The sequence below is a fragment of the Mustela lutreola genome, chromosome 15 (genome assembly GCF_030435805.1).
Source record: "Mustela lutreola isolate mMusLut2 chromosome 15, mMusLut2.pri, whole genome shotgun sequence".
Lineage (NCBI taxonomy): Eukaryota > Metazoa > Chordata > Mammalia > Carnivora > Mustelidae > Mustela > Mustela lutreola.
In genome coordinates, this window is record NC_081304.1 from 11,938,885 (window position 1) to 11,953,125 (window position 14,241).

Consider the following 14,241-nt stretch of genomic DNA (forward strand, 5'->3'; position numbering starts at 1 on the left):
ACCCTCCAACCTCACCCCACCCCACCCCTCCAGGGTCAAACACTAAAGACCCTTCTATTATGCCCCTTGATTAAAGGTCCCTTTTATCCCACCCCGGACTTCTTTCTTCTAAGGCTGTTTAACTGTGTGGACGCAAATGACCAGCCTCTCTCAGGAGAGCCACATTCAGAAGCAACTGCTGTGTGTCTCCCCCCGCCCCCCCTTCCAGGGAGACCCCTCAGGATTAAGCCTGTCCCTGCAAGCTGTCACCTTCAGCCAATAAAGGCCGCTTGTGGAGGGAGGGGCCTGGTCCTCTGGGGGGAGGGGGACAGCTCTCTAAAAAATTTAATTGTGTCTCAGGGTTACAGTTGTTGTTGTTTTGTTTCTGTCTTTTCATTTAAAAAAAAAAAAAAAAAAGTCCCCTTGGTTAGAGCTCAACTTCTTTCCTCTTTAATGAAGGCAAGCCAAATGCTTTCGCAGGAGATAAGGCTCAATAAAGTGAACCAGCTGGGTTTAGCCAAGGTTCCCTGTTAGTGGTTCCCAGCGAGGCCACAGCGCCGGGGCGACCACTTCCTACCCAGTGGATTGGGTCGGGGTGCTTGGGGAGCCCAAGCGGGCAAGGAGAGGGACATGATAATAGGGGACCCTGGACAGCCTGGGGGGGGGCCCTTCCTGACACGAGGCCACCCTTGGTTGTGCCCCAGTCCCCCAGCTCTGACCCCTCCACTCTACTAGTTGGGCTTCCACGCACGGCCCCTCCAAACAAACATGCAGTGACCTTTTCCAGAACTGTAACCTCTTCCAGAGAGGACAGAGGCCACGTTCCCTCGGCCCCGGCCCTGAGACTTCAAATGCACTGCGCTGCCCTCATCTTCTCCAAGAAACAGGCTTTTCCAATGCAACACGCGTTATGTGGCCAACTGTGCTTTCTCCTGACGTCCGGCACCAACAGTGTCCAGCGCGTCTGGGGAGACTGCTCTCCTTATGAACCCCTGCCATGTTGCGATTACTCAGTGCCCCCCGGGCCCCCCCAACTCTGCGGCCCCATCTTGGCCAGGCTTTTTATGGGGGGGTGGTGAGGGGGAGTGCGCACGGGAGGACGGGGCATCACCCCCACTGGGAGGGCCAGGCCTGGCACCCGGTGCTCCGCGCGCCAGCTCGGGCCAGAGAGCAAGTACAGAAAGATAAGGCGGCCGGGAAGGCTCTGGCCACAGCCTGATCCAATCAGGAAAGAATTCTGAGAGTCAACGATTTGTGTAAGTCTTTGTGCATTAAAGGGGAGGCCGGGGCTTCAAAGCCGGGCTTATTAAGTGCGCCTTAGAAAAAACAATCAGAGCCAGATGTGGCCGGAGCGGCTGAGCGCGGAGCTTCCCCTGCCGCCGCGGCTTGGTGCACCCGCATCCTTCCCTCCCGAAGGTCACCTGCAGGTCCCCTCAAAGTCCAGCCGAGGCAAAGCTGGGATCAAAATGAATCCCTGGAGGGGCACACTTGTGTAATTAGTTTCACCTTGTGTCTGTTCAAGATACAAAAAAAAAAAAAAAAAAAAAAAAAAAAAAACCAGAAGAAGAAGAAGAGGAGGAGGAGGAAGAAGAAAAAGAAGCAGCAGAGCAGCCAGGCCTGTTCCCCAACCCCGGACACATTTTCAGAATCGTCTCTGGCCTGGTGTCGCGCGGAGAGCTCTACTGCCCAGCTCCGCGCCCTGCGCCTTCGTCACTCAAGGGTCCTCGCCCCTGAGCCCCAGCCCTTCCCTGCAGGAGGAATCACTCCAGACCCCCGGCCGGCCAGGCACCCAAGTCTCCGCACAGGGCCAGCTCCGGAAGGGACGCAGTCTCGGGGCCCTGGAGCCAGGCCCACCCGGCGGGTCACGCAATCCTGGGACAGTTCTCCACGCCTGCCTCAGGCTCCAGGTGGGGGTGGGTTGGCACCTTCGGAGCACCTACTGGGCCTGTCCTTAAAGTGAGCGTGCAACACCTTGTGTGTGTACACGCATGCGCACACACACACACCCCCATCTTGTGCACCACAACCCAAGATGGAGCTAGAGCAGAGCCCACGCACGTCCCTGGGATGAAGGCCATCAGGGAGGAGCAGCTAGGACTCGAGGAACCCAGGTGGAGTCATCACCCACCCCGCGTTCCCGGGAAGGACACCAAGAAGTGGTCCCCACTCCGGGATCCTCTCTGGGGCCCTAGAAGGCCAGGCAGGCGGCTCCGCTGCACAGACAGGGAGGGGAGGGCTGGAAGGAGAGCGAGTGCCCCTCCCAGGAAGACGGGCTGGCCCGGTCCACCCAGTCCCCACCCACAGGGCCGGCCCCTCTCAGTTATGGACACAAGAGCATTTCTCCTCAGGACCCACACGGCGAGGCAGCTCTTCAGGGAGAAAGGCTGAGGGAGGAGAAGGCGGTCTCCACTTCCAGGCAATGGCCTCTGCCCTTCCCTAGGCCTTCAGTGTGGACAGTCAGTCTCTCCTAGACCCAAACCTGCTCATCGGTCTGTCCGTCTGTCCCTCCCCAACATACACTGCTCGCTGCCTTTCGGAAAGGGCCTCCACGAGACAGCCAGAGCTCAGCTCTCCTGGCCAAGCCCCCTTTCTCCTTCAGAGTCTCATTCACCTGGGAGGAAAAGCCCGCGCAGGCCCCCCAGAGCCCTCCCAGCGGCCTCCCTGCCGCTCCGCTGGTATTTCCGTCGGTGGTGAGGGGAGAGAGGAAATGAGAAGGAACAGAAGTGCCAGGCAGCCCGGGGGGCCTCCCTGAGCACCTCCTGAGCCCCCTCCCGGGTCCGGCCAAGCCAGGGATGTGACACTGGCTCTTGGTCCTGAGCACACAGAATGCAGGGCAGCAGAAACCTCAGGGCTCTTACCTATAATTTCCCTTTTTGCTGAGCTGCTCTTTAAAGTGGCCCAGGGTCAGGCTCTGAGCCTTCAGCATCCTCCTGTATGGAATTTCTTCTCCACAGAAAAAGTATGTGACGACCAACTCGCTGGCCTGGAGCGCATGGACCCCCGCCAGCTTCTTTGGCTCTTTGTGACTGAGAAAAGAAGATGGAATGCAACAAGTTTAGCATTCGAAGGCAGCAAGTGCACACACAACACACACACACACACACACACACACACACAGAGGCTCTCCAACATGTTCTCCGAAGAGAAAGCGAGGCTGCACCCGTGAGCTCCAAGGGAGCCTGGGTGTGCCTCCCCTCCCCCCAGGTCACGCAGGCAGCCACTCTGGGGACACAGTACAGGTCATCTGCTTCAGGCACCCAGGAAGGGACAATCTCCTCTAGCTTGTACACACTGCTATTGTTCCCCTCACTACCACCAAATGGGGTCTCTTTCGGGCTTGCCAAGGAAGACCAGGGGCGAGGCTGCCACAGAGCCTCGGGTCCACTCAACCTGGCGTGGGAATGCTGTAGAGACAAACCCAGAGCATCTCTGGGGACGACATGGACACCAGAGCCCACCGGGAGGGGAAGCTCAATCATTTCGACCTCCCTCGTTTATTCAGAGTTCACAGAGTGGCTTTAAAAAAAAAAAAACAAAAAAGCTGCAGGCCTGGAGGGCTAGTGCACTTCAGGCCAACCGATGAGAAATAACAGGGCAAGGGCAGCAGCTGGTGCAGGCCGTCAGACACCGCTCTCGCTGCTCAAGACGAACTAGCTAAGGAAGAAAACTTGAATTATTGAGACCCCTATAGCCGATTTCTTTCTAAATGCACCATCCTGGAATTCAACGGAGCCAGGTTTCTCTGCCCACTGGGCAAGAGTGTAACCTGATGGGAAGAACCATGGCACCACGGGGGAAGACACAGAGTTCTCCCCAAGCCAGAGGACGAAGATGGTCCTGGAGCTCTACAATGGTGGAGAAGCACCTTCCTCCTCCACGTGACCAGACGTTTCCAGCTTGCTAGTTTGCAAGCTGAATGAGGGCAAAGTTTCTATCCGGGGGCGGGGACCCTCTCTTATCCATCTGCTAATGACTGCCCGTCCCAGCTTTTGATGAGCATGTGCCCAGGAGCCCTGAGTCATCCGAAACTTCGGGAAGGAACACCTGTGTACGCATCCCAAGGCATCTCCCAGTGCTGGCGGGGTTTCCACGACCCGCCTCCCAGCCATAGCCGCACTGACCTTTCCCTGTGGCTCCTGTTCACAAGGGGACTTTTATAAACTAGAGATTTCCAGGAACCCCAAGGCCGGGGAGTCAATGCCCTGAAATATAAACCACGCGGGGGCTTCTCCGCAAGGTCAGGTAAAGACACTCACTCTTCTGAAGCCAGGCTGGGGCTGGAGAAGGGCGGGGCTCCCGCCTGACCCGTGGCGGAGTGATTCCTGTCCCTCTGCTGACCGGCCGCACAGCACCTGAGGACACAGTGGGAGTGGAGGAGTGAGAGTCAGGCACGCAGGGAGCAGGCTGAAAAGCCTGGCGCTCTGGGCTCTCTCTGTAGACCCAACTTCCATCCGCGGGGAGCAGCCGCCGTAAGCCCCCTGGGAGCCCAGGGACTGGGCGATGCGCGCCCAGGCAAAGGGCAGAAGCTCTGGATCCTCCATCTGTCAAGGCGTCTCACGCTCATCTACCCTGTCTTGCGGGATCGGGGCATTTGTAAGGAAGGACAGACATTCACTGTCCCATCCTGGCCGCCTCGCCTAACACAGAGCCCGACTGGCTCTTCAATTTCTTGAGGGTGGGAGGGAGACAGGTCTGTGACCAGAAGCCACCCCTCCTTGCTGAGCATCACTCCAGACGAAGGCAGAGAAGGCCCTTCCCTGCCGCAGCCCCAGCCCCCACCTCCGCCCCCACCTCTGCGCCGCCACTACTCACCGCTGCTTGGGGGGCTTGGACACTTCAGCCAGCCGGCGGCAGGCCTCCTCCAGCTGCGCCAATGTATTGGGCGGGGTCAGGGGAGGCATTGCGGGGTCCTGGGTGAACGGGTGGGCTCGGGGGGTGGCGCGGGGGTGCCCGTTGCTGGCCCCCAGCAGGTGGTGCCGGCCGGCTCGCTCGGCAAGGGGCGCACGGGCGGACTCCAGCGGGTAAGCCTTCTTTGTGCTTTGGGCACTGGGCAAAAGGAGAGAGAGAGAGCAGAAGGAAAGAAAAGGGGTTAGAAAAACTGGAGACGATGACTTCAGTAGAAACTTCTCTATCCTGCCTTCAAAAAGAAAAAAAAAAAAAGATCCTATCATCACACAGACAGGGGGCGATGCCAAAAACAGGACATTTTTGCGACCTGCTCAGTTCGGCGTTTACATATGAAGATGGCAGGAGCACACGGTCCCATGTTTTCGGCCAATTGCAGAAACGGCCACCCCACAATACCTACGCAGGGACGCCCGTGACCCCAGCCGCGGCGGCGGTGCTCTTTACCTAGGGGCCTTGGGTTTGCTCTGCCGCTCACTCTCCAGCATCCACTGCCAGACATCCTGCGACCTGTCTCCTTCCTCCCCTGGAAGCTGCAGGGCCCCTGCTCCGCCGGGCGCCCCTCCTTCCCTGGCGGGCGGGGCCAGGCCCGGCTCCATGCTTCTCCCGCTGCGCTTGGGCAGGGTACTGCCTCGGCTGCTGCTGCGGGGAACCAAGAACCACACCCAGCCCCGAGGCCACGTCACATCTCTGGGGCGCCTCGAATCGGGGCAGGTCGGCGAGCAGCGGGGAGACACGAAAGACCCATGCACCTGCTCCCCCTACCCCCCCCTCCCACCCTGAGCGTCCCTCCTGGAAGCTAATTGCCTATGACCTCCGATGCAGCCCCCCCACCTCGCACCTGCCGGGTCCCTGGGTGGGAGAGAAAGCCCCAAGGAGATACCCTGGTCTGCCCGACACTTACCCAAACTGCTCCGCCTGCGCGGGCTCCAGTGCCTTGGGGTGACTCCTGCACTTGGAGTAGCAGTAATACTCCGCGCCCCCGGGGCAGAAGCAGCGCACCCTCTGGGCGGCCTCCGCCTCGATCTCCTCCTTGGTCTTGGGGAGGGCGTGGTGGTGGATGTAGTGGTGGTGGACATGCTTGGTGGTCTGCTTGGTCACGAAACCCTTGGCTGCGAGGAGGGGGCAAGTGGCCTGTGAGGCAGCCACGGGGGGCAACTTGCCCCCGGGCGGGAGCAGGGGGTGGTGTGGCTGATGGTGGTGGTGGTGGTCCGGGGAGCGGGAGCGAGGGCTGTAGCGGCCCACGCCTGGGGACTGGCAGCCGGGGGTCTTGAGGACCCTGGACAGGTGGTCGTCCAGAATGGTCTGCGGGTCCTCCTCGTAGCTGCCGGAAGGCAGGAGGGAGAGAGGGTGCGGGGCGGGCCCCCCATCCCTGGAGCTCAGCGCAAGCTCGGAGGCCTCCTTCTCTTCATCCTGAGGGTCAGGAGGCAGAAAGGGGAGGGAACCGGTGAGCAGGAGGGGCCAGCCTGGGTCGTCAGTGGGTCACGGGGAGGGGCGGCGCCACGTCTCGCGGGGACAGCGGAGGGGTGCGGACAGCGGAGTGCGGGCCTACCCGGGAAGTGGACGGGGCCCTGCACTACCTCTCGGATCTGCTGTAGGCGCTCCTCCAGGCTGTGGCGGCTCTCCAGCTCCAGCTTCAGCTTCTCCAGCCTGGAGATGAGCTCGGCCGCGAAGGTGGCAGGCTCCACGGGGGTCATCTCCTTGGGCAGGCGGTGGGTTCTCTACAGGGCAAGGGGAGGCAAGACGCGAGGCATGTTCAGCGGGGCCAGCATGCGGTGTGCACCAGAGCTTCCCGGGCCTGGCGGCAACGGCCACGGCCACAATCACAGCCACAGCCACGGCCAGAGCTGCAAGGGCGAACGGGCAGGCGGGCGGAGAGCGGCGGGCGCAGCGCCCGGGCTGCTCGGGAGCTTTATGCGCCGGCGCCGCGGCCTCATGGAGAGCCATGGTCCCCACCAGCGTTTGCCTTGGGCAGGAGCAGTTGGTCGCACTCCGAGAGGCCCGGCTTGTTCTCTCTGTAGTACAACCAGCCCATCAGTAGCTACTCTGAAGTAGAAAATCTTCAAAGACTGTTGTCAAACATCAAAAAAAAAAAAAAAAAAAAGGCAGCCCTCTGCAGTGGGGAGGGAGGGGGAGGGACCAACTCAAGGAATGAAAAGTAGAGTCTAAACAGAAAGGGAACTGGAAATTACAAAAAAATATATATATATATATTAAAAAAAAAAAAAAGATTGGAAGGGAGGTGGGGGCAGGAAGAAAAGGGAGTCACACAGCCGGATCAGAAGAAGTGGTAATTTATTTCGTGGCCGCACACCGCGCACCTCTGAGGTGTTGTCTCAACACTGTCCTACATCTCCCCGGCTCTCCGCGCCCCTCCTCCCCGGCTCTTTGTACAGAAAATGAAGAACGATGCTGCGGGCTAGCAGAGCACCGCTGCGCTGGGCTGCCTGAAGCTGATCTATCAAGGGAAAAGGGAACATCTCCAAATCAAGTACAGAATATAAAAAGGCACCTAGGGTGCCTGCCAAAAGCAGCAAACAGAGGACTCCCACTGCCCGGTTCTACGTCCTCCGGTCTTCCCGCCGCCGCTGCCCCTTGGCCGTCGGCCTGCTCCTTCCTCAATGGCCCTCTTGCTCTGCCCTTTCCTTCAGGATGGGGCGGGGGGGGCAGAAAGCTGACCTTCGAAAGTCTGGGATCCCCCTGCAGCTGAGCAGGGTTCACCCCGGTGACGGGCACCCACAGAGCCAGGGAACCATGTCTGGGGGTGGGGCAGGGAAAAAGGTCCCCCAGGAACAGGCCGTTCTCAGGCAGGCTGGCTCCGTTCGGCCCAGATCAAAGCTCTGCCTTATTATGGAGAAAGTCGATCTGCACACCCCAGGACAAAATCACCTAACGTGCAAGTATGGGCAGTAGAATTTTTTATTCACACGCATACTCCTCTGCACCCCCGAAGACTGCCCAGAAAAGAACCTGTGTCCCCAATACCACTGTGTTTGTGGGGTAACATTATTGAGGGGGGGTGCTGAAGGGCCCCAGGAAAGCGTTGTTAATATGCTAAATTTTTGGACCAAGTCCCCTCTGGATGGTCAGGGGCTTTCAGAGAGGAGCTGCTCTAAGCGACAGTAACCCACGCACACCCCGCAATGTCGAATCAGCAACTGGACGTGTTCATTTCCTGAACGCAACATCACTGATAAGCCAATGGCATTCTCAGAGGCGGGCAGGAAAGACTCGCGAACGGAGGTGCCGCTCAGAGCTCGGCACTCCCCTTCCCTCCCTAAGGACAGTACTCTTGCAGCCTTGGATCTCAGCGTGTTGCAAAAAGCAAAGCTCCTAAAACACAGACGAGGGGCCTCTGCTGGGTTTAGGGGGGCCACATGCTGGCCGCCCTCCGGGCCTTGGAAACGGAAGAGGAGATACAAGGAAAGGATCTTTACGCCATGCTGGCCTCTCCTGTCAATCACAGGGAGAAGCTGCTCACGAGATCCTAACTTCCAAAGGCTTCATTCATTCAGCATTTATGAGGTGCAGATCCAACAGGAGGTACTAAGCCAAGTTGTGGGGTTGGGAACAGACAAGACAGGACAGCTGCTTGCCGGGGCTTTGGAATTCAACAGGAGACACAACCCAGGGATGCACTTTTCCTTCTGTGGGAGGCAGAGATGCCTGCCGTCTCCTCATGCACGCATCAATCAGCACGTTTTAGTAAGCACCTGTTATGCACCAGCCACAGTCACTGTGTACAGGGCATTTCGTGGAACCGACAAAACTCCCTGCCCTCGGGGGGCCTCCATTCTAGTGGGAACCCACGGAAGGAAGCATGCCTTAACTCCCACCACTGCTTGGTTTCTGCGAGAGAACTGCTGTGGTTTCTTCTTTGGAAAGAATCTTCTTTGTTGGATTGAGAAAATGTTCAAGGAGGTTCAGGGAGGAGTTCCAGGAGGTCAAGGAGCTCAAGGAGGTCGTCTCAAGCTTCCCTCTGCTCAGCATCACAGCCCGAGGAGCCAGGTAACACCACCTCTTGCCTGGTTCCCCCTTTCCTTCCCTTTCCCCTAGCAGACCCCAGGCACTGCTGCTCCTCTGACCCTACACCTGCCCCCCTCCACCTCCCATCCCTCTTCTGCAAGACTCAACATGACCAAAAGCACCTGCCTTCCCCTTGCAGACAGTACTCACCGGGAAATGAGGTAGAGACACTTGGCCATTGGCCTTCACACTGCGGTGCATTTCTCTCTGGAGCTGCTTCTTACTCCCCACACGGTAAGGAGGGATTCCGTCTCTAAGGGAAGGGAAAAGACAGAACCCACAGGCTCACAAGGATGCTCTCAGCACGTGGGCTAAGTCCCAAGCCCTCCCGAGACCCAGGGGTGGAGAGGGCCCTGGCACGCCTCCACACACTTGTGCCCCCGTCCTGGGCCCCACGGCTACTACCCCCAAGGGGAAAGACCAATCCCAGCTCCAGCGGCCAAGCCCCCTGCCCATCAGCCACCTCTGGCAACTTGGCTCCTTCTCAGATTCGGGACCAACAACTTGGAAAGAGCTCGGTGAGGTCCTCCTACAAGCTCTGCCTGGGAAGTGGTTACCCTCCAGCCAGCCCAGAGTGACGGCTCTCCATTTCATCTCACAGGCAGTACACGTGGGAGAAACTCAGGCCCCTTTGGAGCACACCAGGGCAAAACACTGCAGGAAGAGGGACCAGGCCTGCAGAAAGCTGAGCCAGGCCCTAGTGAAGCGGGGCATCCTTCTCCGACAGTTAAATGTCTTCGTTTCATAAATCACCCACAAGAGTATCTCTGGGATCCTTCCATCCCTCGGCTCCAAACCCTGCTAACTGCCCCCTCCAAACGAAGGAATTCCCACGGACACGTGACCAATGTGGGCATAAAGAAAAAGCACCTGCTATGTGGCACTCCGGGCAATTTCAAGTATGTGAGCACCTACTACGTGAGACCTTACTCCAGGCGCCGGGTGACCCAGTGGGGACAGAAGGGGATGAAGATGCAGACGACTGCTCTCACAGAGCTGACATCCTAACAGGTGGTACGCAGGAGGTGGAAAATATCAAAGCAAAATCTACAGCAGGTTAGAAGGTGTTAAGAACTGGGCCAACATACAGGGAGAGAACAGAAGGAAAGGATGGGGGAGGGGCAGTGAGGGAGTTCCAGTTATATGCGGGGGGGCTGGGGAGGGGGTGCCAACCAAGTCCTCACTGTGAAGGTGACCTCTGAGTAAAGACCTGCAGGCAGGATGAGCCCCTATGTCTCTCATCATTATATCCTGCCCCCCCCCCCAAAAAAAAACCCAAATGGAAGAGGTAAGTAAAGTAAAGAATAGCCTCCGCCCCAGCCCGTCTTCACTAAGACTTGACCTGGAGAGGCTATGATTTTTTTTTTTTTTTTCAAAATTTCATGCTTGAAAGCAGTCCATGGTCAAGGTGTGACCCTTTCCCCCACTGTCGGCCCTTCCAGTGGCCACTATCGACAAAGCCTCATTCCAACATTCTCATAGTGAATCATGCTTGGAGGCTGTAAATACTGAAATTAGGTATTTGGTTATTTCCCTTTTCCTGGCATTTTGTTCATCACTGGGTGAAAAGAAGAAAAACATCTCTGGCTCACCGGCCGGGGGTGAAAATCAGCAATGCCTAAAAATACCCAGGAGCAGCCGGGGGGAACCGGTTGACCTCCAGCTCCTCATCTGTAATGCCCTAGAATTCCAAGCAGCTGCCTTTTCCAGAAATCTGTTGACCTAAGCCAGATCACAGGAGATGACACAGATCATGACCGGTCCATACATCCCTGAGGTCAGTTACCCAAGCTTGGCTAGGAATTAGCACAGAAAGGATCGTTTTACTGAAGGTATAGTGGGAGAAAAGGTGTCAGTTATCTAAAGCAGGGGGGCTCCTGGGGGGCTCAGTCGGTTGAGCGCCTGAGTCTTGATTTCGGCTCAGGTCCTGATCTCGGGGGTTTGGGGACCCAAATCCGCATGGGGCAGCTTGCCCAGCAGGAGTCTGCTTCAGATTCTCTCCCTCTGTCCCTCCCCCTCCCCCACTTGTGCGCGCTGTCTCTCTCTACAAATCTTTTAAAAAATATATAAAAAAAGCAGGAATATGCACACGAGGATGAGTCCTGTCCCAGAGAAAGGGCAAGAGGGCCAGAGACCGCACACCAGGCGACTAGCGCAGACTCCGTGTCCAAGACAGCCCCCCACGCACTTGACCAGGCCCTCGAAGGCCAGGTGGGATAAAAGGGTCTAAGTTCTGAAACTTACTGAACCACCGGGTATATATTTGCCAAACCTCAATGTTTTCACGTTGCGATCACCTACAAGACAGGAGAAAACTGGGCGCCACGAGCATGCCTGGCTTGACCAGGAACCAGATGCCACCCAAGAGGCTGAGTCCTACGTGAGGTGGCCTGCCGTGAGGTACGTATACTCCAACTTCATCCTGAATTCACCCAGTTTTACAGATGGTCAGAGACCCTCTGCAGCTCTTGTGGGGTCAGTCGGTAGCAATGAGACCCAGAATCCCAACTCTGAGCCACAGCCAGACTCCCGCACAGGTGTCCTTAACTCAGCCGCCTACCCCTCCCACCCCACCTCACCCGGAGGAGCCAAGCTTCCTGATGGTTCGTTTCCTAAGCCCCGCGAAGTCACATGACACTCTAAAGGGGTGAATGGAAAACTTGGGGAACATTCTGGAACACAGTACCCCACTTGGTACTCCCTGGCTATGGGGCATGCCAGGTAGTTTCCAAGGCACAGTGAGGATCCCCTTGTCTCCTGTCTAATGTTCCTTGAGGGGTAAGGGTGACCATGGGGGTCCGCCAGGTTGGGTCTCCCACGGATCTAAACCACTTCTATTAAGCCAGGGCTGTCCCACAAATATCGCCCATGACTCTCTCCTGACCAGCAACACCTCTACAGGCTTCCAAAGGGTGGCTGGCCTCTGCTCCAAGCCTCTTCCTGACAGTTTTGTGGGGGGAACAGGAGTCAAGCACCCCACAGACTTCCCTATGACATGGGGAAGACTTCAAGAGCCTGAGAGGAGGTCCCCACTCGTCTCCCCCCAAGACTGTCCTCAAGTGTCCCCTAGAGCCTCTGCTCTTCCCCTTTCCACCCAGATGGATCCGAGGTAAGGTTTTTGATACCTCTTGCTTTTTCCGTACAAAGCAGAAGAAAGAAGAGAACTGGGGGAAGTACATATAGAAAGGGGGAGGCGGGGAGGAGCAGGTGCCTGGCCAACTGAAGGCAGAAGAACAAATGATTTCAGCACCGCCCCCAGGGCAGCTGAAGGAGCCAAACTCAGGACAGGAAACCTGTGACCGAGGCTGAGGCTGAGAAGAGAGAGCGCAACTTAGAGAGGCTCAGGGAGGCTTATGAACAGGCGCCTTCACGGACCGGGGCTTTATCCCCGCACCAGCCAAGAATCTTCTTCCCAACAGCCATGAACTCCAGAATAGGGCCACTCTGCCTCGGACTCAGGCTCTAGACCTTCACGATCCATCGTCTCCTGGACCCTCAGCACGGTGAGCTGCCAAGTGCCGGAGTTCTGGTCCCTACACCGTCCTCCGCTAATTATAAGCATTTTAGCTAACGAGCCCACTGCTGGGCCCAGCCATTTCTGGGGAGCACTGGTCTTGAAGCATGGACTCCACTCCGCTGCCACGTAAGCCAAGCCCATCAGCTTGGCCTGCGGACTCCGCTGCGCCCAGCCTAACCGGAGCACCGTCCTCCCGAGGCTTCGCGGTAAGCGACCCGCTCACACACGTGTCCACTCCCGCTCCCATCTGGCAACCACTCAGAAGGCAGCCTCTGATCGCAGCCGACATCAAAAGCCTGGTTTTGTAAGATCAGATCAGATCTGAACTTCACTCGGGGGCCTTTCCTGGTGCCCAGAGTAAACCCATGAATAAGATATAAGGAAATACAAGTCAATAAAGAGAAGAACCCGTTCTACCCTTCGGCAGGAACCGCCACGCCGGGCTCTCGCGCTGGTCCTGTGACACCCGGAGCGGAAGCAGCCTCCACGCCGGGCCAATCCTAACTCCAAGAGCAGCTCTGCACAAAGACAAAGACACCCCAGAGATGGCTCCCGTGTCGCAGGCGTCGCAACCACGCTTCCTGGCTGCGCCCTCGATACAGGAGCCCCACTTGGGCGGCGCCCGGCCCCGGTGGCATCCTCCCAGGCCCGGTGCTCCGGGATGGGCCCCCGGGCCTCTGTGCCTGGAACCCCAAGGGACAGGGCTTTAGGACTTCAGGGATACTGGCAGCTAACTGCCCCCGCACACACACCGAAAAAAACAGAAAGCGATTTCTTCTGAGAACGGTGGTTTCAGAATAACAGGCTCATTACACCGCCTTCTCCAAGGCCTACCAGGAAGGCCCAAACCCTCAACCATCTTTAACAGGCTTTTTCCTTAGCAGAAAACAGAAGTCAGCAGTGGGCTTTGGGGGGGAGGCAGGGATTTCTCTGGAGCCCCCCGCAGCTCTGTACCTCCAGGGCCCTCAGCCCAGGGCTCCCTGGAACAACCGAGGGCAGGCCAGCCCTGCCCAGCTTCCACTCGGGCCCTCTGGCAAAGGCCCCCGGGACTTAATTGGTCCTGTCGTAAATGAGACAATTGCTCCCCGGGCTTGTGTCTAATGAACTCCAACCTTCTGGAGTCTATTGAAGGCCCCCTGTGACCCCCTCTCCCCCTCCCCGGCCGGGTCCCCTCCCCACCCCCCAGCAGGGCGGCCAGCCCCACTCCCCAGCCCCTGGCAGCCCGAGCCGCCCATTGTGACAGGGAGAAACAGCCAGGGCTCTCTTCATGCTTTATGGGGCGTTCCTATTCACTTGTTCAAGGAAATTTCAAAGGGGCCCGCTACCCTCTTATCCCCGCTAAGCCTCCCCAGAAGAACAATGGGCTGAAAGCGGTTCAGTGCAGCTTTTCATCCCCCACACACTTTATTTCTCTCCTGCTCCCTGCTCTCATCTGTGCGAGGCCCACAATTGGCAGCGCTCTGAAGAGGGGTCTAATCCCAGCCCTGGGAATCCCGGGTGACCCGCCCGCCACCGGGCAGATCACACCCACCCTGGGCCAGCCGGCCAGAAAGTGGCTCGCAGAGCCCGCGCTCTCCGTGCGCGCCAAGCCTTCAGGAGCAGGACGGCCCAGGGACGCCCAGCGCCTGGCAGCCCGAGACCCAGAGGAACCCCACCCCCACCCACCCTCCAGAGGACGGGTTCTTATTCCAGAGAACTCTTTGCCACCACTGTGGTCTGCATGAGAGAAGTGGCCCTGGCCAAACAGCTCCAGAGAGAGAGGAGGACCCCACACTGATGAGGTATTTGCCCCAAGTTGGCATGACCCTGCCCAA

General features: G+C 58.0%; 1 protein-coding gene across 5 annotated transcripts in view; it reads right to left on the minus strand.

Annotated features, from left to right (window-relative positions):
• Positions 1-14,241, minus strand: part of AXIN2 (axin 2) — a 29,804-nt gene that overhangs the window by 777 nt on the left and 14,786 nt on the right. For 3 of the 5 annotated variants that reach the window (XM_059148308.1, XM_059148306.1, XM_059148307.1), the window contains exons 4-10: positions 9,061-9,163; positions 6,465-6,605; positions 5,789-6,297; positions 5,332-5,526; positions 4,792-5,025; positions 4,236-4,331; positions 2,838-3,005 (exon numbers count right to left, since the gene is read on the minus strand). In XM_059148308.1, coding sequence (XP_059004291.1) covers positions 2,838-3,005; positions 4,236-4,331; positions 4,792-5,025; positions 5,332-5,526; positions 5,789-6,297; positions 6,465-6,605; positions 9,061-9,163 — 1,446 coding nt within the window. The remainder of the gene's footprint in view (positions 1-2,837; positions 3,006-4,235; positions 4,332-4,791; positions 5,026-5,331; positions 5,527-5,788; positions 6,298-6,464; positions 6,606-9,060; positions 9,164-14,241) is intronic. The other 2 variants (XM_059148309.1, XM_059148310.1) reach the window with 2 other exon arrangements.